This window comes from Coprinopsis cinerea (assembly GCF_000182895.1).
Source record: "Coprinopsis cinerea okayama7#130 chromosome 2 map unlocalized cont3.2, whole genome shotgun sequence".
Taxonomy (NCBI): domain Eukaryota; kingdom Fungi; phylum Basidiomycota; class Agaricomycetes; order Agaricales; family Psathyrellaceae; genus Coprinopsis; species Coprinopsis cinerea.
In genome coordinates, this window is record NW_003307543.1 from 764,214 (window position 1) to 786,293 (window position 22,080).

A 22,080-nucleotide genomic window follows, 5' to 3' on the forward strand; every position below is an offset into this window, starting at 1 on the left:
GTCCTCCTCTTTTGTCTTCCTCTTCTCTTGAATGTGTTTTACATTCTAATATCGTCTGGATAGAGACTTAACATCAAACAACTTACGCTCCTTACTTATATACCTTACCCTTGGGATATATTCTATACCGACACACACACCGACTAAACGACCCGCAATGCGGCTACAACTATCGACGACGACAACTCTTGCAGTTCTTCTTTCGACGTTCTCCACACTCAGTTCGGCGTATACATGGCCTTCACCGCAATACGATGCTCTTGAGGCTCTCATCTACGAGGGCAGGACGACTGCCGGTTCCAGCTTGACTGCACTCGTTCACCCTTGCAAGAAACGAGTTGGAACTTTGGCTTCTGTTCCTGCTGAATGGCTACGATTTGTGAGTCCCATTTTATGTATGGCGGTAGATTTTTCTCATTGCTCTCGCAGGCTTTCCATGACATGGCTACACATAATGTCGACGACGGAACGGGCGGAATGGACGGTTCCATTGTCTACGAGCTCGGGCGAGCCGAGGTGCGCACTCCCGCCGTATGTGTCTGTATGTCATGTTCATCTTGGGCCTAGAACTTTGGAAGCGGCTTCAACCAAACCCTCGGCGACTTTGAGAACTTTCCCAACAAATACCTCTCCCGTCAGTCCCTCCTTTTCACCTCCATAATCCCATCTCATCTGGGTCTTCTTCAGGCGCGGACATCATAGCAGCAGGCGCCGTCCACTCCGTCGCAACATGTGGCGGGCCCATCATCCCCTTCCGCGGCGGCCGCATCGACACCTTTGAGGCAGGCGGTTTCGGCACGCCCGAGCCCCACCACGACCTTGACACCCTCACCGAGAGCTTCCGCAGGCAAGGCTTCTCTACGCCAGAAATGATCAAGATGGTTGCGTGTGGTCATACGATGGGTGGTGTGCGGAGTGAAGAGTTCCCCCAGCTCGTACCACCTGGACCGGATCCTAGCGTCATGGTCATCCAGGATTTCGATACCACTCCGGATTTCGATAATAAAGTGTGAGTGCTAGCGCAGCTGGTCTGGGGGAGGTAGTGCTGATGACTTGATTAGTGTGACAGAGTACCTGGACGGAACCACTCCTAATGTCCTCGTCAACTCTCCCAACCGAACGCTCGTGAGCGACCTCCGCGTGTTCTCTGCGGATGGAAACAACACGATGCGCGAGATTGCCCCCGAAGACACCTTCCAATCCGAATGCCGCGACATCCTCGAACGAATGCTCAACGTCGTTCCCCGAGGTGTTACTCTCACCGAGGAGATCACCATGCTCCCAGTCAAGGTCAAAAACGCCCAACTCACTATCGAGAAGGAGCAGCTGGTGTTCAAGTCTACTTTGCGGTTGGCCCAGCCTCTGGACGAACCTGTTAGCAAGGAGCGCGTGGTTACCATGTTCTGGTGCGATCGATATGGGAACAACAAGGACTGCGAGGACAGCGCGAGGTCATCGGTCTTTGTCAAGAGGTTGACCGAGGATCCCGATATCTCTCCCGTTACCAAGAACCTCGGGTACTCGTTCTACAGCTACGACTTTGTCGTCCCCATCAACCCCGCCCAGTCCATCTCCAAATTCTGGTTCGAAGTCGACGAGAAGGACGGCAGCCGACCTACGCTCCACAACAACGAAGGCACCGACTACCCCGTCGAGCAGGACGAAATCATCTTTGTGCCGATGATGAGTTCTGTGAACGTTATCTCGAACGGGACTGATGGCAAGGTTGTCCAGAATAGGAATAATTTGACGGGAGAGTTCTTCTATAGGGAGTATAACCTCGTCGTTGGTGTTAGGGAGGATACGGAGCCTGACCGTGTCTACGTCGACGGCTTCGACTCTTCCGTCCTCGGATTCGCATACCTCGTCAACACCACCATCGATCTCACCCTCGACGATTCTCTCAAGCCTGTTGCTGGATACAAGTTCTACACCGGCCAGTTGGACGATTCCGGTTTGCAATTGTCGATTGATCTCAACTTGGACGTTGGAGGTAGGACCTACAGACAAGACTTTGTGCAGACGAATGTGTTGGATAATACCCCGTATGTTGCGCCTGGGACTGTTATGTCTGGGGATAGGCCGTCGAGTGCTTTGGCACTGAGGGATGGCTGGATCTGTTCCTTGGTTGCCCTATCTTTGTCTATGGTTGCTGTTGGGTATCTGTCGTAGTGGAGGATGTTTTGAAGAGGCGGTATATATACACAGACTTTAGCATAGCACGGACGTTTAGTACGGTATAGTGCTTTATTCACAAACAAGGACAATTTTTGGATTCAATGGTCGAATTGAAGGCAATGTCAATCATCATCGCTATCAACCGGTTCCTCCTCTTCCTCCTCCTCATAATCCGTCTCTTCTTCCTCCTCCTCTTCCTCCTCATTCTCGTCCTGCGTCATATCCGGATTCTGCGGCTGTGGTGCCTGGCCTTGCTGTTGCTGCTGCTGCCCCGAGCTCGCACCACTCGCCATCTTCCTTGCCTGTGCAGCTCTCTTTGCTTCCTCCTTCTCCTCGTCGACGGGGAGGAGTTGGTCGAGAGCCAGTTCGTTCCAGCGGAAGGCGCCGTTGACGCCGCCGCCTGCGAAGCCCATGTCTTCGAAGAGGGCGCGGGAGGTTGGGTCGAAGCCGACACGGGGTTTGTTGACGGGGTGTTTTATGCTTGTGGGGTTGCCATAGGGGTAGGACGGGTGGACTTGCGAGGGGAGGTCTGTAGGTAGGGGTATGCAGTTGGAAGGATACTTGTGGAGAAGAAGAGGGACTTTACGCACAGACTTGAGCACTATCCGAGTCGTCTGGGTTTGGAGGGATCATGTATGGTGGGATTTCCAGTTCTGAAAAGGTCGTTAGAGCTAAGAGTTCATTCGAGGGCGTTAGGGGGTGTTTTCGAACCATTATCTTCGAGTTCGCCTTTGATGTAGTCGACAGAGTCGTAGGTGTCGATTGTGAGGAGTTCGTTCCTCGTCATATGGATGTAGCAAAACGTTAGGTCCTGGACATGAGTTTGCGTTGAGAGCAGTGGTTCTGTGTTGAAGAGTATGGGAGACGTACCGTCATGGTGCTCAATATTATCTATTGGCACTTGGGCAAGAATTCCAGCTTGATTCGCAGCTAAGCGTTAAAAGGGGACGTTGTACACTTCAACTCAATATATCCCTATTGCACATCGCCGTCTCAGCAAGACGGTCTTGACGAACCGCCCAAGGCACGACGACGATGCCCAACCCTGCCGAGTCGATGGAGCGCGTTCTTTGCCAACACCTTTCAGGACAAACACCGGAATCTGCCGTAATGGTTCATCTTGGCCGCGTGACCAGAAACGCGACGTCCCGATCAGGAAGGCGTTCCGGCACAGTGGGCTGGGCATCTTCGACGACTCGGAGTCTTCACTTGTTCACATACCCACCCATCCTTTTTCTTTTCTCTTCCACGGTCCCTTTCACTTTTACGACCCACATATCAAGAAGAATGGAAGAAGACGCGACTCTCGATGGACAAGTCCTGCCCAAACGCAGGGCAGCGAGGGAGGCAGGCGAGGCGGTTAGGAAAGCCGCCATGGACACTTCGTCGAGTGAGTCTGAAGGGGATTCTGATGCTGGCGGTAGTGGTGGACGTGGAAGGAAACGCGGTCAGGGTCGACCGAAAGGCAGGGCTTCTGCGACTTCGAGAACGGGCAAGGTGGGACGTCCGCCAACGAGTACAGCAGCTACAAGCTCAAAGACACCACCGGCTACGACGGAATCGAGTGTAGCTGTGCATGTGCCGACGACGCCTGGGTCTGGGAGGCCGAGGAAGAAACGGGCAATTGAAGTGTCGACGACGATGGCGCCAGTCAACCCCCTGGATGGAGAAGAGTCGGATTTAACGCCCTTGTCTTCGCCTGTCGACGCTTCCCCTCCCAAACCAAAGCCAGTGGTCATTCGGGCTCACCCAATGTTCGCTACAACTGCTAATGGCTCTGGACTGCTCTCCGATGGAGAAGGACAGTCATCTGTGTCTAAACGGATTGCAGCTGTTGCTGCATCTATGTCCTCGACCACAACCGCGCCCCCTGCTTCGACTTCGAATGCTTCTGCTTCTGCTGCGCGTCGCAAACGCAGCGCTACGACGGGGTCAAAAGGCAAGCAGAAGAGATCCGATTCCGCGTGGAGTTTGGAATCCCTTGGGAAGCATGTGTGGGTTCTCCTAAACGGGAAGAATGCCTTCAGGGATGGCGTTTTCGATCCATCATCACCCGATGATACGGACTCGAGTACGGAGAGGTTGTGGTGGCCTGCTACTGTGCGTTGTATTTGCCTTTCTCTCGATCCACAGTTGTTGATTTCAAAGTCGTGACTGTGGCTACTTAGGTCCTCAATGACGATCCTACCTCCCTTCCCCTGCGGATCGAACTCTTCCTATGGAAGAAGACTCCAGTCGAAATCCAACACCCCTCCGCTGAGAACATTTTGCCATGCTTCGTCTCCCGCTCTAAACTTCGCTTCGAACGTTACACCGACGCACTCCAACAAGCCTCGTCATCCGCAGGACCAAGTTCACAGTCACCCTCACCCAGCAAGAAACCAAAGAGTTCAGGGTCGATGAAAGTGGACGATTCACCGGGCCTTTGGGAGACAGCTGTGGACGATTTGAAGGAGGCTTTGGAGAAACAGGGTGCTGTTGGGACGAAACCAAAAAGTGGGGTGAAGAAGGGGAAGCATAATGCAGTGGTTGGTGAGGTTGATCTAGCGGACACGGATGAGGATCTGCCGTCCCTCGACACGATATTGTCGCAGCCGACTCTTAGTGCACCAAGCACGACAGTGTTGGGCCGGTCAAGGAGTATGTCGAACCTCAAAGGGAAGGGGAAAGAGAAGGAGATTGGGAAGGCGAAAAGTAAACCAGGTCGGAAGAGGAAATATCAATCCGAGAACGAGGAAGAGGCGGAGGATGATGGCAAAGACCAGTGGTATAGCGTCAAAGATATGTTGGACGACTTGGTTACACCCCCTATGAACGACGGCAATATTAAGATCCCAGGAGAATTGGTGTTGGCGCGGACGAACCAGGTGTCGTTGAAGGAGTACTGGCCTGCCCAGGTACTGGCGTATATCCCGCCCAAGGTTCGGGGCAACGTGAAGGAGGAACGGAGGTATAAAGTCAAATTTCTGGATAATATCCAGATGGACATTCCGAGATCATATTTCTTTACGGAGGAGGAGGATGGGTTTGGGCTTTGTAAAGTGAGTTTTAACATACTGCATCATGTGGATTCTGACGCATGTTGTGTCTAGATGGGCAAAGTGGAGAGTACCACAAAAGACACCTACGATGACGATGAGAATGAGGATCACCTGAAAGAAGTCCTTGAATCAGCCCGTCGAAGTCAATCGCCCTCGCCCGCCTCCAAGCTTCCGAACCCGGAAAGATTCATGCGCCTCCCCATCCGACATCAATTCGCATATACCAAACCTGTCCTCCAGGCGATCCTAAACGACGAGTACGAGCCGGTTAGAAGTAAGAGAGAGATGTTTATGAAGGGCGGGAGTGGGAGGATGAATGTGACGAAGGGGTCCACGGCAAGGGGGATGATGGATCCGATGGTTGTGGAAGAGTTGAATGTGTATGTGACATATTGGTGTTTGAGGGAGGAGATGGTTATGAGAGATAGAGGTGTTGTGGGCAGGGAGGAGGTTGAAAAGGCGGACATGGAGGTGGAGGAGGCGAAAGCAGAGGCAGAGGCGGAAACGGAAGCGACGGAGAGGGCAAAAGAGGAGGGTGGGGAGAAGGAGAGCACGGCTATGGAGGTGGAGGCTACGGAGAAGGAAAGCAAGGTGGAGGAGAATGGGACACAAGGCGTAGATGTGCCCATGGAAGTGGAAGTAGAGAAAGAGGCGCCTAGAGGTGGAATTGCACAGAGTGACGCCGGTGGCTCTCCCGTTCCTTCCATTCGGGTTTCACCTGTCCCGACTGAACTCGTGTCTTCGCCTCCAATGGAACCGCCTAGTTCGTCGTTCAGCCTCTTGAGCCAGCCATCTTCTGCCTCTTTGGAAGAGAACGAAGGAGGAGACGCTATGACCACTGATACCACGGTCCCTCCGGCTTCAACCGCTCCTCCGACTGAAGTAACGGGACCGAGTCAAGACTCTACCCCCACACCCACTTCTGCTCCCCGCCAAACCGGCAGCCCAGACTATGAAGCGCTCTCGACCGATGATAAGCTCTCCTTCTGCATCGACATACTCCTCCCTGAAGCCATCCGCCAAATCCTCCTTTACTGGGAAGGCTTCCGCACCACACCCCAGCTTCTCTCCCCGCAGGAAGAACAGGATCTCTATGAAAAGGGTGCGGAGTTGCTCGAGAAGACGGATTGGGTGCTGGCTGTGTTGAATAAGAGGAAGAGAAAGGAACAGAGCTTGCAGAAGAAGATGACCAAGGGGTTGACGGATGATCTGGAGGTTAGCAAGAGTCGAAGTGGGAGGGTTGTTCGCAAGGTTACTTATAGAGAGGATGATGATTAATTTGTCGGTGCTTGAGATTTCGTGAAAGAGTGGATGGATTCAAGGACACATCTTTTAGACTAGACTGTGTAAAGTACTGACATCCTGTATACCAGACTGTAGGTAGATGGCCAATTCCACGGCTCGCGATTGGCTCGAGACTCTAAATCCGACCGGATATCGACAGCATCTCCACGTGTCTCGGAGGGTCTTTACTTGCCATTTTGGTCGACGCCGTATTTGCCTCTCAACCACCACCTTTCAAGCCGCCATTCACGGCCTCAAGTCGCCTTGGTCGCTATCTCGATAGCATTACCCGACGCTCACTGCACTCTCGAGCGTTGCTGCACTGAAGACTAACAAGAAGTACTCAGCAGTAGCAGGGGAATCATCAACATGCCACCACCGACGGCGAACGATCCATGGCTCAGCGGAAGGCACTTCGGAATCGTCATAGACGCTGGTTCGTCTGGGTCAAGACTGCAGATCTACAGCTGGAAAGACCCGCGGACGATTCATGTACCCAAAGGCAGTGAATTGGCGCGTTCGCTGCCTAAAGTCGAGAAAGGTACAAAGGGAGAAGAGGATTGGGTTAAGAAGGTTGAACCTGGTGCGCTCGGCTTGTATTTCCATTCTTTGTAAAGACTGATTGTCTATTCTTTATACTTTGGATATGTTCAGGCCTTTCGTCCCTAGCCGACTCCCCGCAGGATGTAGGGGCGTACCTCCAACCCCTCCTGCACCACGCTCTCGACCAAATCCCTCCCTCGTTGCACGCTCAAACGCCCATCTTCCTCCTTGCCACGGCAGGCATGCGTCTCCTCCCACCTAAAAAGCAGGCTCAGATCCTCCAAGAGACGTGTCGCTTCTTTCTGCAAAACTCGAATTTCAAGGTTGGCTCGCCTAATGCGGTTGGACCATGTGGGTCGAGTGTGAGGATAATTACAGGGGAGGAGGAAGGATTGTTTGGGTGGATTGCGATTAATTACTTGATGGACGGTTTCAAGGTCGCGGATAACAAAGGTATTGGGAGGGTGGAGGGAGAGAGGACGACGTATGGCTTCCTGGACATGGGAGGCGCGTCGACGCAGATCGCGTTCGAGCCTGCCGCCGAACACAGGAACGGGGGGAACCACCTCATCGATGTCCGCCTGCGCTTAATGGGAGGCGAAGAAATCCACCACAAGGTCTTCGTCACGACTTGGCTGGGCTACGGCACGAACCAGGCCCGCGAACGGTACGTCGGGAAGGCGATCACCGACTACGAGGCTGGGCGGATGGCCGACGACGAGGATGTGCTTCAGTTTGAAGAGGCGAATGAGGATGGGGAGGATGATGATGTCGTGCCGGACCCGTGTTTACCCAAGAATCTGGAACTCGTCGAGTCGCCTGTGCACACTAAACCGGTCTCGCCGCATTCGAGGGTGTCCCATAAACTACGGGGGACGGGGTCTTTTGAAAAATGTCTACGCGCGACTGCTCCGTTGTTAAACAAGCAGAAGCCGTGTCACCATCAGCATTGTCTCATGAACGGCGTCTCGGTCCCACCTATCGACTTTTCGGTATCCAGGTTTATTGGGGTATCGGAGTATTGGTATTCTTCTGAACATATTTTTGGACTTGGGGGAGCCTACAACTTTGTGCAGTATGAACGTGCGGCGTCAGAGTTTTGCTCGAAGGATTGGAAGGAGTTGGTTAGGATGCATGAGGAGAGTCGGAGGAAGCAGAGGTTGGGAGGGGATGGGGAAGTGGTGGGGGAGGGTGGCGAAGTGGTGGGCATTGGCAAGTGGGGTCCGCAAGTGGAGATTCCGAGGTTGCAGATGCAGTGCTTCAAGGCTGCGTGGATAACGAATGTCCTCCATGAGGGACTGGGTTTGCCAAGGATAGTGGACCCAGGGGGAAACAAGACGACGGGAGGGAAGGAAGTGGAAGAGGAGGCGGCGAAGAAGGGTCTTGGGAGGCCGGCGTTTCAGTCCATGGATACCGTCGGGGATTTGGCAATTTCCTGGACGCTTGGGAAGATGGTGTTGGAAGCTAGCAAGGAGGTTCCGCCGCTGAACAAGATGGCAAGGCCGTTGGTGGACCCAATCGATGACATCGAGGATTTGGCCAATTCGCCTATTCAGCCTATTCGACCACCTTTTTTGTCCATTGCTGGACTCGAAGATCGGATAAATCCTCACCTGCCCGCTTCGCTCACGAAAGAGAACCTTGGGTTCTCACCTGTCCTCGTATTCGTCTACCTTCTCATGCTCTTTGCCCTCTTCATCATCTGCTTCCCCCTACGGCGACAACTCCGATCGTTCTTCCTTCGCTCCATGCACAATGTTGCCAAACGGGATGCCTATGCAGATCTCATGGAGGAAGGTCGGGTGAATGGTTCACGACCCTCGTCACCAACGCCTTGGACTAACAAGTTACCCACACCCATCCGCCGCTACTTCCCTTCAAACCGATCTCCCTACCGACCTCTTACACTCAAGCCCGTGACTACTGGTCAAAACAGACCCCTCCGAATCCCCTCTGGACCCTCCTCGTCCGGCTCCTCACGGCCACGACCACCCATAACACCTACCCGGTCCTTCTCGACGCCACCACAATACCTCCCACCATCCATCTCAGTGTCAGCTAGTACGGCGACGCAGTTCGCGCATTCCCGCTCACCTTCACCTGCACCGAGTACGTTCATGTTGGACGACGAGGCTGCAGCCTCCTTGGTATCGTCTCGGTCGAGGAACGCGTCTACGATGAGTCTGACCAGTTTGGCGCCGAGACCTGCGGCGATGTCCAGGATGAACAGTTCGCATTCGGTGCACAAGTATCACGAAGGATGAGGTCTAGAGTCCTTTTTTTCATACTGACTCCATAAACATCCGCGTTAGGTACCTCTATCTATGCGCGACGAGGATGCCCAGATCCTGTCATTATCTGGAGGGCTTCCGGCCCTCGAACACGATCCACGATTGCGAGATGTCTATTTTTATTATCTACGACGAAGTCTGCTAGGAGTACATTGCGGGACGTTGCATTTTACGACTACATAGACGCATCCACATCTGCATAGGAATAATGAAATCTGCATTGCATTGGGCTGTGTCCCTTTTCCAACCCTCTTAAACTGACTGTTTTAAGACTATTTCATGACTTTCCTTCGCCGGCGTTTGAGCAACCTGCGGGATCCGCAGAAGTTAATGGGTACAAATGTTCCCGAGTCCATTGGTAGTCCTTAATAATCCGTTGCGTGGCACTGGGCCTTGTGCGGATTCGATGGTTGGGACCAGTGTTCTTTCTGGTGCTTCGGCGAACACTGGAGCAGCTGGTGAGCCCTAAGTCTCGTAATTCTAAGAAACGGACACTCACGTATACAGTCGTTTGACATCTGTGAGGGAAAAAAGCATAATGTCCGTCAGAAGAATGCAACCACTAGGAAATTGGTCTACGAACTTTCCGCATGCCCTCAGCCCGGATGTCTTGTCGCAGGAAGGAAGGGCACAGACATCCCATCGTTTGTATCCCTTCCTGACGCGTTGAGCTACCTCCAAAAATCCCTCCTTCTCCTCCAAGAAGGACCGAACACGTGAAGCATACTCTGCAAATTCAGGATTGGCCTTGGAAACATGGTGTGACCAGGGACGAAGCAACTGTAGGAAGCGGGTTTTGGTGCTTTCGTATAGGAGCCCTGTCCGATCCTTGTCCTTCGAGTAGACCATGAGAAGGGTCGAGAAGAACTGGAGACTTTCCATGATGAGGTCTTCTACGCACGAACAGGGCGTCGTCGGGTCGTCCTCATAATGGATCAGTTTCCAGTTCCACCGAATCGCGAACCGCAGGAATCGATCTGCGACAGTCTGGACGAAACGGCGATTGTTCTTCCCGGCCTCTTTTTGTGACCGGAAGTACTTTACAAAGTAGGGGTTACTCTGGCAGAAAACGAGCTGCTTGAAAAATGTGTTTTGAAGTTCGAAATCTTGGCGGTGTTTGTCTTCTTCAGTAGGATTGTCGTTGGGTTTGGGTGGAAGTAGCTTGAGAAAGCCATCAATAATCACGGGGAGATATTTTGCGCAGAACTCAGACACGATTTGGTCCCGCTTCACTGCGCCCTGACTCTCGAGGCGACTGAACTAGATGCGGGCCCATGTTACTAATGAGGGGTTCTAGCACCAAAGTGGACAAGCCTACCATCCTCCCTTGGGCCTTCACGAGAGTCTGCTCAAGAAGAATCGACTCGCGATCTTCCCATTCGATCTTTGCCCTTTTCTTCACCTCATCCGTGTCTGTGCAGATCCAATCCTTTGAATGGCTGAAGCAGGCTATGTCGAGAATGACCACATACTGAAAACGAGAGCGAAATCGCTCGGTGTTGGGTGCTGGATTGAGTCGAAGTGGCTCTCGACCATCAAAAGGGTTTCGAAGAAAGACATCCTCGTTCCAGTGGATTTTAGGGGGTGTACACCGAGGTTCGAAGCTCAGCGTGTCGCCGCGATGAGTACAGATGAAAATCGTGTCGCGCGCATTCAATGTCATCGCCTCAGACTCGTGGGAATTCTGACGTGACGGCTACACAATGGTTTACTGAGTCCTGTCATTCCACTGGTTGCCTTAAGGTTACTTCCTGCAACGTCATTTCAGGTCGTGTGCAAAGCTAAGGAATTAACTAGCACCTTTGCGTACTACTGAATCCGTTGGTCGTCGGGGACCGAGTCAGTAGCACGCCCGCCATTACCATACTGAGTAAGTCCGAGTCGGCGGCCCCGCTGCACGCGTCCACTGAGCGCTGCTGCTGATAGCATCAATTCTCATGGTTGAATTTGAACAAGTTCCAACCAAGTTTCGAGATCAACAGCTTTTGAGAAACGGCTTCTGGCAACAGTCATCCAGCATGAACACATCGTCCACTGGGCCACGTCGCTCGACGCGAATTCGAAACAAGAAGGACGACAAGCCACAGATGGATCCGACCACTGTTTCACCAATCCAGCTAGCGTCCACGTCAAGGTCCAAACCAGCCCGCAAGAGACAGAAAATCAGCCAGCAACAGTCTAAAGCTGAGCCTACACAGAAGAAGGCTAGAAGAAGGCGTTTGACAGGAAATGGGCCCATTGAAGAGCTTCCGCTCGAGGTATTGCTAGAGATACTTAGGTATCTCAACTTCGAGGCCCTTCTCGACCTGTCGCGTACGACAAAATACCTTCGCTCTATTGTCTTGGACCAAAAACTCTGTGAAACTATATGGAAGGAGGTGTGTTCCTCTGTTGGTATGGCGGAAGAGAATAGACTTAACAGGAGCGTTTTGTATTCAAGGGATTTGAAAGCGTACAATTCCCCTTGGAGCACGTTCCGAAGGACTCTGATTGGAGCCTGCCCAGGCTTGCTGCCTTAACCCTTGACAATACTTGCGATGTATACGGTCTTCTCTCTTGTTCCAGTTTCCCAACTGACGCCTCTTCTTCCAGGACTGCGGCGTCGTCTCGAAATATGTCACCACATACTGGATAGAGAATATCCGCCTGTGCAACCGATGCTATTCTAACCAGTATGTTTTCTTTCATGGACGGAAGGAAGCCGTTACTGAACTCGAACTATGATTAGCTTTGTGAGCCCCAATTACGAGGACGAGGTAGAAGCAAAAATCACGCACGTCACAGAAATCAGGTATTATCCTCCTAGTGGTCGTGAGTATTCCAAAGTGTGAAAGATCCAGCTCCCAGATTGATCTTTCTTCACTGTATAGGCGCAAGGGACATGGGATGTCTGAGGAGCATGTATGAGAAGCATAAGGCCGCCATGCTCCCCCTTAGAGACAACGAGAAAGGGCTCAAGAAGTATATCGAGGAACAACGGGAGATCCTTAGCGGCTATCGAAGGGTGCGACGTAACGCTATCCTCGAAGCGCTATTGTCTCTCTGACCCTTCTATTGGCAGTTCATTTCTGCATTGCGGCGATGGGAAGACAACTACCCTGGAGACAAGGTCGCATACGCGGACCAAAAACGAAGAGATCAAGAGTTAATGTGAGCATTACTGTTGGAAGAATGCCGTTGTGCCATCCTGACTGTTTACTAGATACATGTCATATCTGGAGAAACTTGGTAAGGGCAACACTCTACAGGCACTTGCTAATGTCTTATTGGCTCCACGTTGGTAGGCTTCAAGGACGAGGCGGAAATGATGGGACTCAGTGCCCTCCAGACTCTTCCACGATTCAGGAGTAAGAACGCCCTCACAGAGAAAGGTAACGTACTGGCTCTTCATGATATCCGTTCGATTGGGTTATTTATCTCCTCGTAGATTGGGAAAAAATCACACCCCAAGTAATCGAGATTATGACCGAAGTCCGCGAGACCCTAGCCAAGAAGAGCAGGGACGAAGCAATGGCGCTTGCGAAACGAAAGAAGGAAGAGTCGATACAGATGCGTCTCGCCCATTTAAACGCTGTCCGCGAGTATTATGTGCTGCGCCATCGACATGAAATTGTCCCGAATGTAGTGGACCTCGCCATCGCCGAACCGTTCTTCTCCCTCATCACTGGCACTCCATATGACGAGCCGGTTACCTCGAAGGAATTCATTCCTCTGCTGGATCATATTCCCAGGATCTCGCAGGAATGGCGCGAAGCTGCCATGGACCTGCTATTGGGATTGATGGCTCAGCCCTCCGGCTCTGGCGGTACCCTGAACAAGGGAAAAGAGAAGGACAAGCGATTTTCTCCTGACCGCTCTGTTCTGGACAGGGCAACAACCTTCTTCAGCTGCATCTGGTGCACGGAGATTCTTGCCTACCCTACAGTTCTTACCCATCCCTGCGTATCTCAAAAACGTAGGAGCACGGCAAAATCCGACGACAGGGGCGCTCCTTCTGATTCGGGGGATTTCTTTCTAAACTACTGGGATGTGACCATCTGGAACAGAAGTCACGACCAACTCGAGTACGATCACGAAACGTCAGAATGCGCAAAGCACCTGGTCACACTGTGCGGAAAGGACCCGGCCTCACTCACACTCGAGGCGATGGACCAACTCGACGTCAGGTTCGAGTGTTTGCGCTGTCATAAACCCAACTTCAAGGAAGGGCGTCTGGTAATGAATTGGAGAAACGCAGTTCGTGGATTCTCTTGAATTAATCCATCGCTTCCTGGCTAACCATGCTGCCTCCATAGCTCATGCACGAGTTCAAAAAACATTCCGAGCAGGATACATTCAAGACCGGATGGCTGCTTCTCTCCGACGAGGACACCGTCACTGCCAAGGCCAAGGAAGTCATAGCAGCACAAAAAAACGGATTAAACGTCCCACCTCAATACTACTGCGTCGAATGTAGCTTCAGCCACATTGAAGATGGCCAAATATTCTATCCTCCTGGGCGATATCCTCCGCCCCTGAAAGGACCGGATAGTAAGTGTAGCAGAAACCACGACATGTCCCATGGGGTCTTTGAACAGCATCGATATCCTAGGAATGTTAAGGTTGCTGGTTTCGTAGGCGATACCCTCCCTGTTAAGATTTAGAATTCTTTTACAATTAGGGAGCATGTACCTCTATAGTTCACTAAATTCGAGCAGTCGCGAGGCTAAAATAGGGGCGCATTTCCATTAGGAACAGTGATCGATGCCAAACAAAAGCGAGTTGATGATCGCATTACGCGCGACGCGTCAGCTTATAACGTCTACCACTTCCCCTTCACCGCCATGCACAACTTTGCCCAACGATTCTCGAGTACAGGGCCTATCGCTCAGCTAGCCAAGGCAAGACAGCAGGTCGTTGAGGAGGACGACGACTTCGGCGACGCCGCTTGGGGATCTGTGGCTGGCTTTGGCAATGTCGCCAAAGGCGTTCCTACATTCACCGTACCTGCACTTCCAGACGTACGTCTCTACCTCATGTAGTGATTCTGAGTGAAAAAATAAAAGTCTGACAATGGAATGGAATTACAATTAGCCTACTGCTTTCTTGAGACTCCATACAGACGATCACGCCGACCCTAGTTGCAGGATCAAGATTCAGCATGGAACGACGACGCTCGCATTCAGGTTCCAAGGAGGTGTTATCGTAGCTGTCGATTCGCGAGCAACAGCGGGGAGCTATATCGGTGCGTCAATAGCAGAGCTTACAGCCCTCAAATTCCTAACCATGGAGTCTAGCTTCCGGCACTGTGAAGAAGGTTATTGAAATCAACCCTTATCTACTCGGAACCATGGCTGGTGGTGCAGGTGTGGATCGTCACCGACGAGAGTGCGAATCGAGTACTGATTCCCCCCGTAGCCGATTGTCAATACTGGGAAACTTACCTCGGAATGCACTGCCGCTTACACGAACTTAGAAACAAGGAACGAATCTCCGTCTCAGCAGCGAGCAAGTTCCTGAGTAATCTGGTGTACTCGTACAAGGGCATGGGTCTGAGCATGGTACGTTAAACGGTGCCTTCCTCGAGACGATATTCTCACTGCGCGCTTAGGGTACCATGATTTGCGGCTGGGACAAGACTGGACCTGCCATCTTCTATGTCGACTCAGATGGTACCCGCCTCAAGGGTGATCTGTTCTCAGTAGGATCCGGTAGCACGTTTGCATACGGTGTCCTGGACCAAGGCTACCGATGGGATTTGACCGATGCCGAGGCTCAAGAACTTGGAAGGAGGAGCATCTACGCTGCTGGTCATCGTGACGCGTTCTCTGGTAACTCAGTCAACCTGTACCATGTGAAGGAGCACGGTTGGGAATTCATTGGTACGTCTGGTACCTTTATCTCCCGCTTTGCATCGCCCTCATGTTTTCTTTTCAGGCAATTACGACGTCAACAAACTTCACTACGACGGCCCTGGAGACGTTGCTGGCTCCCCAGGTCACGGCTACGGCTACGACGTCCGGACTGAGGGTCTCAGCTCCAAGAATCCGCCTGCCGCTACATCATAAACAATCGCTATCTCTACGTCGTTCAACATTCATTGTAATTGTACACGCTTATTTGCACTGTTTATTGGCTGATTCTTAATTCGCTAAGGGTTTCATAAAGGATTCTGGGAGATGTACTGCTCGTATTTATCGACTTGCTCTCGGTCGTGACGGAAGAATGTGACTTTACTCAGATCGACCCACTGCAAGGAGGGTTTAGTGGGTACGAGGATGGCTTGGAGAAGCATGGACTCACTTGACTGCGGTGCCGGAGTTTCCAGTACAAGAAAAGGAGGGGACAGACCACGATCATGGTATACGAGAAGAAGAACGAAGGCGTGTCCCACCATCCGGGGAGAAAGACGGTGTACCCACCCACAAAGGCCATGGTGAATGTCCCGATCAGTGCGTACCACCTGAAATGGCGGTAGGGTGTGAGCGAAGGCATGTCAGTGAGGTCGTCTGCCACATACGCGGAGAAGGGCTGCCACCAGCTCTTGTGGGGCAGAGTACTTCGGTTTATGCCCTGGATTTGCAATGCCTGCGAGGTGGTTTGAATTAGTAAGTTGGTGACACGGACATTAGTTATTGTACCTTGTAAAATCGCAGGTAGGTGAAGGCAATGATGGCATAATTCAGGAGCTGGGACGCCGTCACCAAGTTCACAAACCTGAGCGGACAAAGGCGCGATCAACCCCAGTTTCGCATAATGGCGATGAGACTTACCATTGTAGAACGACAGCAGAGTTGTTCGAGACCTGGAGGAATGCTGGGGCAAGTGTCCTCAGTAAGACGTATTGCATGGCCGCCAAGGTCACTCACCAAGCAAGGAAATCGACATTGCGGCCCCAACGCAGTAGATCGGGATACCCGCAGGAGTGCAGTACAGCAAAAACCTGGGCATCTTCCCTTCCAGCGCCAGCCCAAATAGCGTCCGACTAGCACAAAATACATAACCGTTGCCGGCTGAGAACACCGCCGTCAGCAACACCGCGTTGACGATGTGTGGTAGAACTGGGATCTTGAGGCGTTGCATAGCAATAACATACGGCGAGGCACCTGCACCTGGGCGGGCGTCGGAAAGGGCCGTAAGGAGGTCCGCGTCATTGTAGGGCACGACTATCCCGATACAGAGGGAGCCAAGGACGAAGAAGGTGGTGAGTCGGTAGAGGACGCCCTTGAACGCCTTGGGGAGAATGCTGCGTGGCTTTTCAGCTTCGCCTGCTGTGACGGCAACGTAGTCGGGACCTGGAGGTATGGGTCGACATTGCGTTTAAGAGGCGCTAAGAAAACTGGATATTGCTCACCTGCAATCGTGAAGGACGCCTGAATGAGACATGCCAGGAATCCAAGGAAACGTCCAAGGTTGCCCTCCTTAATATATTCAGCAAACGGAGCACCTTCGACATTTGAAGCTGAAAAAGGTGAGTAGCTTTCGTCAGGTGTGCATACAGATAACTTACGTTTCCAAAATCGAAATCCATACGCGTCTCGTAGAGGGTTACCCCCGACCATTGTGACAAAGGTGAAAATGATCAGGCCTGTAGCCAATACAGCTTTTCCAAGCGCCAACCAAAATTCGGATTCTAGGAGGCGTCAGAACGAAAGATTGGATAAGAATGATTCAGAGATTGACAGACCTCCGTAATACCGAACAGTGAAAACATTCAACAATCTAGCCAATCACTGTGAGTGAATGGTCAGGAGGGCGGAAGACACGGCTCTTACATATACGATACGATCATAAAGACAATGACTGCCGGTAAGGGTATCTTGTCCGTCCAAAAGTGAAGGATGATGTTGAAGGCCACGATTTCAAACGGGATTAGGATGGCTTGGAAGACGAAGAAGTTGATACCGGCGCAAAAACCCAAGGCGGGATCGACAAAATGATCTGCGAAGCGAACCTGAGGTCGGGGGTGAGCGTGAGCGAGTGATATAACTTCCAGTATTGCATAGGCACATACAAAGGGGGCTGATATCGGCATCCAGGTGACCATTTCGGCTGAGGGAAGCAAAAGTCGGATATGAAGCAGGTTGAGATAAAGGGCATGACGGACATAGGCAGTTGTTGATCGCCACAATGAAGGTACACCAAAACGTGAAAGCCAGGAACAAGCTCGCTATGAAAGAGCTTCAGGGGTATGGTTGACTGGGATTCATTGACGAGAAACTCACCAGGACCGCCTTTGGTCAATCCCGAGCCTATCTGGACGAATAGTGCCGTTCCGATTGTTCCTGGCAGAGTACATGGTCATCGAGGGTTCGTATCCGCGAACCCGCTGTGTCTACCTCCGATTCCAATGAGCTGGATGTGGCGGTTCTGATATCAAAAGAGTGTCAGTAAATTGCAAGGCCTAGATAGATTCTGCTTCACCTTCAATTTGCGATGTGTCTGGTCATGCGGTTGGGAAGACCTGGATGCGGAATCGTCTGTGACATCTTCCTCAGAGATCTTGAACAGATGTTTCTCGCCAACAACGTCGTCCTTGACCACTTCTACAGACATCTTCGTGGGCGAGTTGACTGGAGAACGCAAAGAAGACTGCGGCAACCGCTCAAGCGAAGTGGGGGAAGGCCGAGGTATAAGTACTGGGCGGGTCTGTCGGACCTATATGGTTCGGAACCCTCAAACACCTTGGCCTACGTAGCTACCGCATGAAAATAAGATGTGCCGGCTTGAAATTCAAATACCCGGATGCTGATTCGCAGACGACCAAGGCCTACCAAGGCCTCCAAAGCGATCCACACGTCGTTCCATCTTTCGAGCCACATACTTTGACGGCAAACGACTTCATTGACGCATAGCTTACTTATAAAGAGGTCTAAGGGGGAAAAGGTATATGATTAGCATGGTCAGATTGAAATCTAGACGCAAACTAAATGACTAGGTCGAAGAAGGGATATGGGGGAGATTTGACACTTATTTCACCACTGAACAGGGCGGATAAGCTCTAAGTCGCCTCCAGGTTTCCTCTACGCTGAGCCAGAATCACCTTACCCGCAGTGAAAAAAGAGTCTGTGGGCTGGTACTGTCTAAGAGGCTGCGATGAAGAAACAAGAAAAGAAAATTGTCGAGCGTTTAATGCAACATCTGTATTTGGCTGTGATTGGCAAAGTCCTCCGGGAAGCCCGGATGTGGGCTTGGCAATGATCTCAGGCTCCCCGAGGCTCGACGGCATGGAAGCCTAAGTTGAAGGGCTCCAGTGCTGTATCTATGCATTGCGGAACATTCGAAAGGAACCATCCAAGCGAATATATACTTCGAAACCAACCTTGATCTCCCGTGAACTCCTTCGCTCACCCAAGGCCCCCAAGTCCAAGTCCCAATTGCAACTAAGATGGGTCGAAGAAAAAAGTGGAACCCCATTGTGAATATCAGGAAGAACAGCCAATTGTCCTCTCAGAGTAGTAAAACGGTACGTACACTCAAAGCTTATATATTTGTCCTGATGTATGAGTTCTGGTAGAACCGCGCACTTGTATCTACTCCACAGCCCAGTGCCTCCTCTAAACCATACACGAAGCAAGCCCATTATCCTTCATTTGAGATACCCCACTGAAGACGTCTCCAGGTCCAACAAGCGCTCGGGAAAATCCAAGGACCAGAGAACGACAAGCAAATTCCACAATCCAGCCCCTCCGAACAGGACACTTCGCAGTCATACCAAACGCAATCCAGGTGCTGAAGTGCTAGGAAGTTCGCAGACAACGGAGAAGCCTGAGGGTCAGGATACAGACGACACGACAGGCATAATGCATGTCCCGAGCACCCTCTCAATTCGTAAATGGAGACTCCAAGATGGTATCCCTGTCTATGACATAGTCTAAGTACACTACGGCGCATTATTAGCCGAGTCTGCAGGTATGAATGACCTAAAATACTTCTCAAAGTAGCTCTCCGGAACGCCATGCTTGATTCCATCCTCTATCCCCCTATTGATTCGATGAATATACTCATGCTTTGGCTTGTTCTCTGTCACCCGTATGTGGTCGATATATATCAGCACCTCCTCCAAAGCAGAGCTCGACTTCGTATCCAAAGGACCAAATTCCACCGCCTTGTACTCCTTCTCATACGCGATCGGCACATTCTCGTATACGTCAAGCGTATCTTCGTCTGACTTGCTCAGGTCAAAAACCAGGCCATAAACTAGATCGCCGGGCGATGGGACGATGTTGGCATATCCTCGATCTGTGATTATCCATTTCCTAGGAGCATTTGGTGAGAAAATGTTTTGTTGATGAAATCCCAATTCACATAACTTACCAGTCACGCAAAATACCAACGCCGCGTAAAACACTGTCAGGACAACGTCGGCGCATCTGGTCGAGCCAAAGGTTGCTTCCATAGGCAAAGTACATCGGACGGGAGCGTTCGACGCTGGAAGACTCCATTGCGGGTCAGTGTGATGCCTTTCTTCCAAACGGAAGCAGAGTCTCAAAAGCGATTGAGAGGATGGGTGCTCGATCGACAGTGATAGAGCTGAACAAAGCCGAAAATGCGCGCCTATAGGCTCGAGCTAATGAGATAGGGGCGTGAGAAATAGGTTTCAATTTCCGCTCCCGAGCGCTAAAACAAGAAGACGACAGAGGACGACGGGGTTCCAGAGGTAGATAGGGTGGATGAAGGGAGAGCGTCCTACTTCCCAATACAAAAGTCGCGGAACACTGCATCGAGCACGTCCTCCACGCCAATAGCACCAGTTACCTTTCCGATAGCATTGGCAGCGTATCGGAGTTCTTCCGCAGCGAAGACGATGTCATCGGGCCCTAATGTCCAAGTTCAGTCTTTAAATTCTGCGGAAGTGAGCAAGGGAGACAGACCATAGGCTAGCGCACTCTCCAAGAATCGAGTCGCGTTTTCTAAATTTTCTCGATGTCGCTGCCGAGTAATGATGGGGCTTTGTGTCGCCTCCGTCAAGTCATCGGACATCCCAAATCTAAAGGAAGGGTCAGAATAGTGATCATCAAGGATGAGACTTAATAAAGACGCACTGCTTCTGTAAAGCGCTCGCAAAGCCGGACAAGAATACCTCAAAGCCATCTCGCTTTGCCAGACTTGAGACCCACATCCTCTCTTGCACAACTCCGAGTTCCCTCAGGACTGCAGAATCTGGTCTCCACTGTGCGGGCATCAAGTCTGCCTTGTTCAACAAGAAGTAGGTGTTGGGCGTGATGAGTTCTTTCCAGTTGTTGCCATCTTCGGTTAGATTTTGTAGGTCAGGAAGCGACAAAACACAAATCGAAACGTCGGAATTGGCGACGCTAGGAATGGGATAGCGTGAGATGCAGCTGCAGAAGAGGGTAGGGTGTGCTTACGCTTTCCTTGCTCTCTCAATCCCTATTTGTTCCACCGTGTCGTCTGTTTTCCGAAGTCCAGCTGTATCAGCGACAATGACAGGGAGACCGCCGATATCAAGTGCCAGTTCCAGGATGTCCCGTGTTGTTCCCGGGATAGGTGTTACGATGGCAGCCTCGCGTCGAGCTAACCACGTCGCGTCAGTATGGTGCGTGGTTGGACAAAGGACAGAAACTACCAAGGATGTTGAGCAGGCTACTCTTTCCTGCATTTGGTGGGCCGAATATGGCCAATCGAATTCCGCTTCGTAACAGTTCCCCTCTCCGGTGGTCATTCAAGTACCCCTTGATGATATCGACCACTTCTGTAACCTGGGACCTAGCTATTGTTTGATGTCAATCGGCGAAACGGATAATACGACAAGGAAAATCGACCACAGACCATCTTCATAGACGCCTTCCTCTATCTCTTCCCCTTCCCCGAAATCTATCAGAGCCTCCACCTTGGCAAGTGCAGAAATAATCCGTTGCCGGAGTTCATCAAACTTCTCTCTTATGGCTCCCTGTAATACAAATCCCTGAGAGGATCCCCAGAGGCGCGGGGAGAGGAATAATACACACCTCAGCAGCTCGCAGTGCAATCTTCCTCTGACTTTCCGTTCCCGCATCAATCAGGTCCTTCAGTCCTTCCACCTGTGTCAAGTCCATACGACCATTCAGAAACGCTCTTCTTGTGAACTCGCCTGGTGCTGCAGGTCTACATGTCGGAAACGTCGAGAGCGCAGCAAGGGCAGCGGCAATGACAGCAGGGCCGGAATGGAGGTGCAACTCGACGGTATCTTCGGCAGTAAATGATTTTGGGCCTGTATCAGACGTTCAGCATCACGAGCTGCTAAGAGGCAAGAAGAGACAGACCTTTGAAGAACACCGCCAGGCCGTCGTCTATAGTTTCCCCGTTCTGAGGATGAACAATTCGACATCGTTTCAATTTCCATGGCTGTGGTGTGGTCTCGTGTCCTACGGAAAAGAATCAGCATAAGCTTCTTAGCTGATACCTGAGCAACCTAACCTCACCGCCAGACCCTTTCACCATCCCCCTCCATGTCTCCAACGCATCCGGTCCCGAAACGCGCACGACTGCAACTCCGGCCTTCCCTGGAGGCGTTCCCAAAGCATAAATCGTTGACCTTTGCGCATCAGAGAGTACCAGAGAGCTTTTGTGTCGCGTCTGTAGATATCTGGATCTTGTCAAAGGTGTTAATGACCGCAGAGGTGATCTGGAGAGCATTCCTGTTTCGACGTGGAGGACGTAAACCAAAGGAGGTGCGCTGAGCCCCTAAGCGGAGGGGAAAATCACTGCTTACTAATCCTTTCAATTTCCAAATTCCAAAATCGAACAGCGACTTCAGTTTGCCT

General features: G+C 51.6%; 10 protein-coding genes across 10 annotated transcripts; 6 read left to right on the forward strand and 4 right to left on the reverse strand.

Annotated features, from left to right (window-relative positions):
- Window positions 1-157: 157 nt before the first annotated feature.
- Window positions 158-2,986, forward strand: CC1G_01028 (hypothetical protein; the record flags this gene model as incomplete). The annotated part of the gene is made up of 8 exons (XM_001832914.2): window positions 158-379; window positions 430-516; window positions 568-634; window positions 688-1,009; window positions 1,062-1,993; window positions 2,263-2,635; window positions 2,677-2,709; window positions 2,848-2,986. The coding sequence occupies 8 exons, from the start codon at window positions 158-160 to the stop codon at window positions 2,984-2,986; spliced, it is 2,175 nt and encodes a 724-aa protein (XP_001832966.2).
- Window positions 2,987-3,465: 479 nt separating this feature from the next.
- On the forward strand, window positions 3,466-6,497 carry CC1G_01030 (hypothetical protein; the record flags this gene model as incomplete). The annotated part of the gene is made up of 3 exons (XM_001832916.1): window positions 3,466-4,278; window positions 4,347-5,219; window positions 5,271-6,497. 3 exons carry the CDS (start codon window positions 3,466-3,468, stop codon window positions 6,495-6,497), a joined length of 2,913 nt encoding a protein of 970 aa, XP_001832968.1.
- A 375-nt stretch (window positions 6,498-6,872) lies between these two features.
- On the forward strand, window positions 6,873-9,310 carry CC1G_01031 (nucleoside-diphosphatase; the record flags this gene model as incomplete). Its single annotated transcript, XM_001832917.1, has 2 exons — window positions 6,873-7,086; window positions 7,158-9,310. The coding sequence occupies 2 exons, from the start codon at window positions 6,873-6,875 to the stop codon at window positions 9,308-9,310; spliced, it is 2,367 nt and encodes a 788-aa protein (XP_001832969.1).
- A 522-nt stretch (window positions 9,311-9,832) lies between these two features.
- On the reverse strand, window positions 9,833-10,952 carry CC1G_01032 (hypothetical protein; the record flags this gene model as incomplete). Its single annotated transcript, XM_001832918.2, has 3 exons — window positions 10,810-10,952; window positions 10,656-10,750; window positions 9,833-10,597 (listed from the first exon to the last, which is right to left on the reverse strand). Exons 1-3 carry the CDS (start codon window positions 10,895-10,897, stop codon window positions 9,833-9,835), a joined length of 948 nt encoding a protein of 315 aa, XP_001832970.2. The 5' UTR covers window positions 10,898-10,952.
- Window positions 10,953-12,057: 1,105 nt separating this feature from the next.
- Window positions 12,058-13,980, forward strand: CC1G_13853 (hypothetical protein; the record flags this gene model as incomplete). Its single annotated transcript, XM_002911772.1, has 7 exons — window positions 12,058-12,148; window positions 12,208-12,341; window positions 12,399-12,487; window positions 12,540-12,565; window positions 12,622-12,684; window positions 12,765-13,573; window positions 13,633-13,980. The coding sequence occupies 7 exons, from the start codon at window positions 12,058-12,060 to the stop codon at window positions 13,978-13,980; spliced, it is 1,560 nt and encodes a 519-aa protein (XP_002911818.1).
- Window positions 13,981-14,160: 180 nt separating this feature from the next.
- Window positions 14,161-15,384, forward strand: CC1G_13854 (proteasome component pts1; the record flags this gene model as incomplete). Its single annotated transcript, XM_002911773.1, has 6 exons — window positions 14,161-14,337; window positions 14,411-14,561; window positions 14,614-14,682; window positions 14,735-14,877; window positions 14,928-15,198; window positions 15,254-15,384. 6 exons carry the CDS (start codon window positions 14,161-14,163, stop codon window positions 15,382-15,384), a joined length of 942 nt encoding a protein of 313 aa, XP_002911819.1.
- A 92-nt stretch (window positions 15,385-15,476) lies between these two features.
- On the reverse strand, window positions 15,477-17,872 carry CC1G_01034 (general amino acid permease AGP2; the record flags this gene model as incomplete). The annotated part of the gene is made up of 14 exons (XM_001832920.1): window positions 15,477-15,566; window positions 15,620-15,904; window positions 15,958-16,033; window positions 16,090-16,132; window positions 16,186-16,611; window positions 16,671-16,778; window positions 16,827-16,949; window positions 17,004-17,038; window positions 17,092-17,270; window positions 17,331-17,368; window positions 17,424-17,486; window positions 17,542-17,601; window positions 17,656-17,686; window positions 17,741-17,872. 14 exons carry the CDS (start codon window positions 17,870-17,872, stop codon window positions 15,477-15,479), a joined length of 1,689 nt encoding a protein of 562 aa, XP_001832972.1.
- An 832-nt stretch (window positions 17,873-18,704) lies between these two features.
- Window positions 18,705-18,926, forward strand: CC1G_01035 (hypothetical protein; the record flags this gene model as incomplete). Its single annotated transcript, XM_001832921.2, has 2 exons — window positions 18,705-18,782; window positions 18,834-18,926. The coding sequence occupies 2 exons, from the start codon at window positions 18,705-18,707 to the stop codon at window positions 18,924-18,926; spliced, it is 171 nt and encodes a 56-aa protein (XP_001832973.2).
- Window positions 18,927-19,199: 273 nt separating this feature from the next.
- Window positions 19,200-19,761, reverse strand: CC1G_01036 (hypothetical protein; the record flags this gene model as incomplete). Its single annotated transcript, XM_001832922.2, has 2 exons — window positions 19,200-19,575; window positions 19,634-19,761. The coding sequence occupies 2 exons, from the start codon at window positions 19,759-19,761 to the stop codon at window positions 19,200-19,202; spliced, it is 504 nt and encodes a 167-aa protein (XP_001832974.2).
- Window positions 19,762-20,005: 244 nt separating this feature from the next.
- On the reverse strand, window positions 20,006-21,952 carry CC1G_01037 (tRNA modification GTPase GTPBP3; the record flags this gene model as incomplete). Its single annotated transcript, XM_001832923.2, has 9 exons — window positions 20,006-20,136; window positions 20,191-20,306; window positions 20,362-20,631; window positions 20,686-20,851; window positions 20,904-21,047; window positions 21,107-21,227; window positions 21,286-21,527; window positions 21,580-21,681; window positions 21,739-21,952. 9 exons carry the CDS (start codon window positions 21,950-21,952, stop codon window positions 20,006-20,008), a joined length of 1,506 nt encoding a protein of 501 aa, XP_001832975.2.
- Window positions 21,953-22,080: the final 128 nt, after the last annotated feature.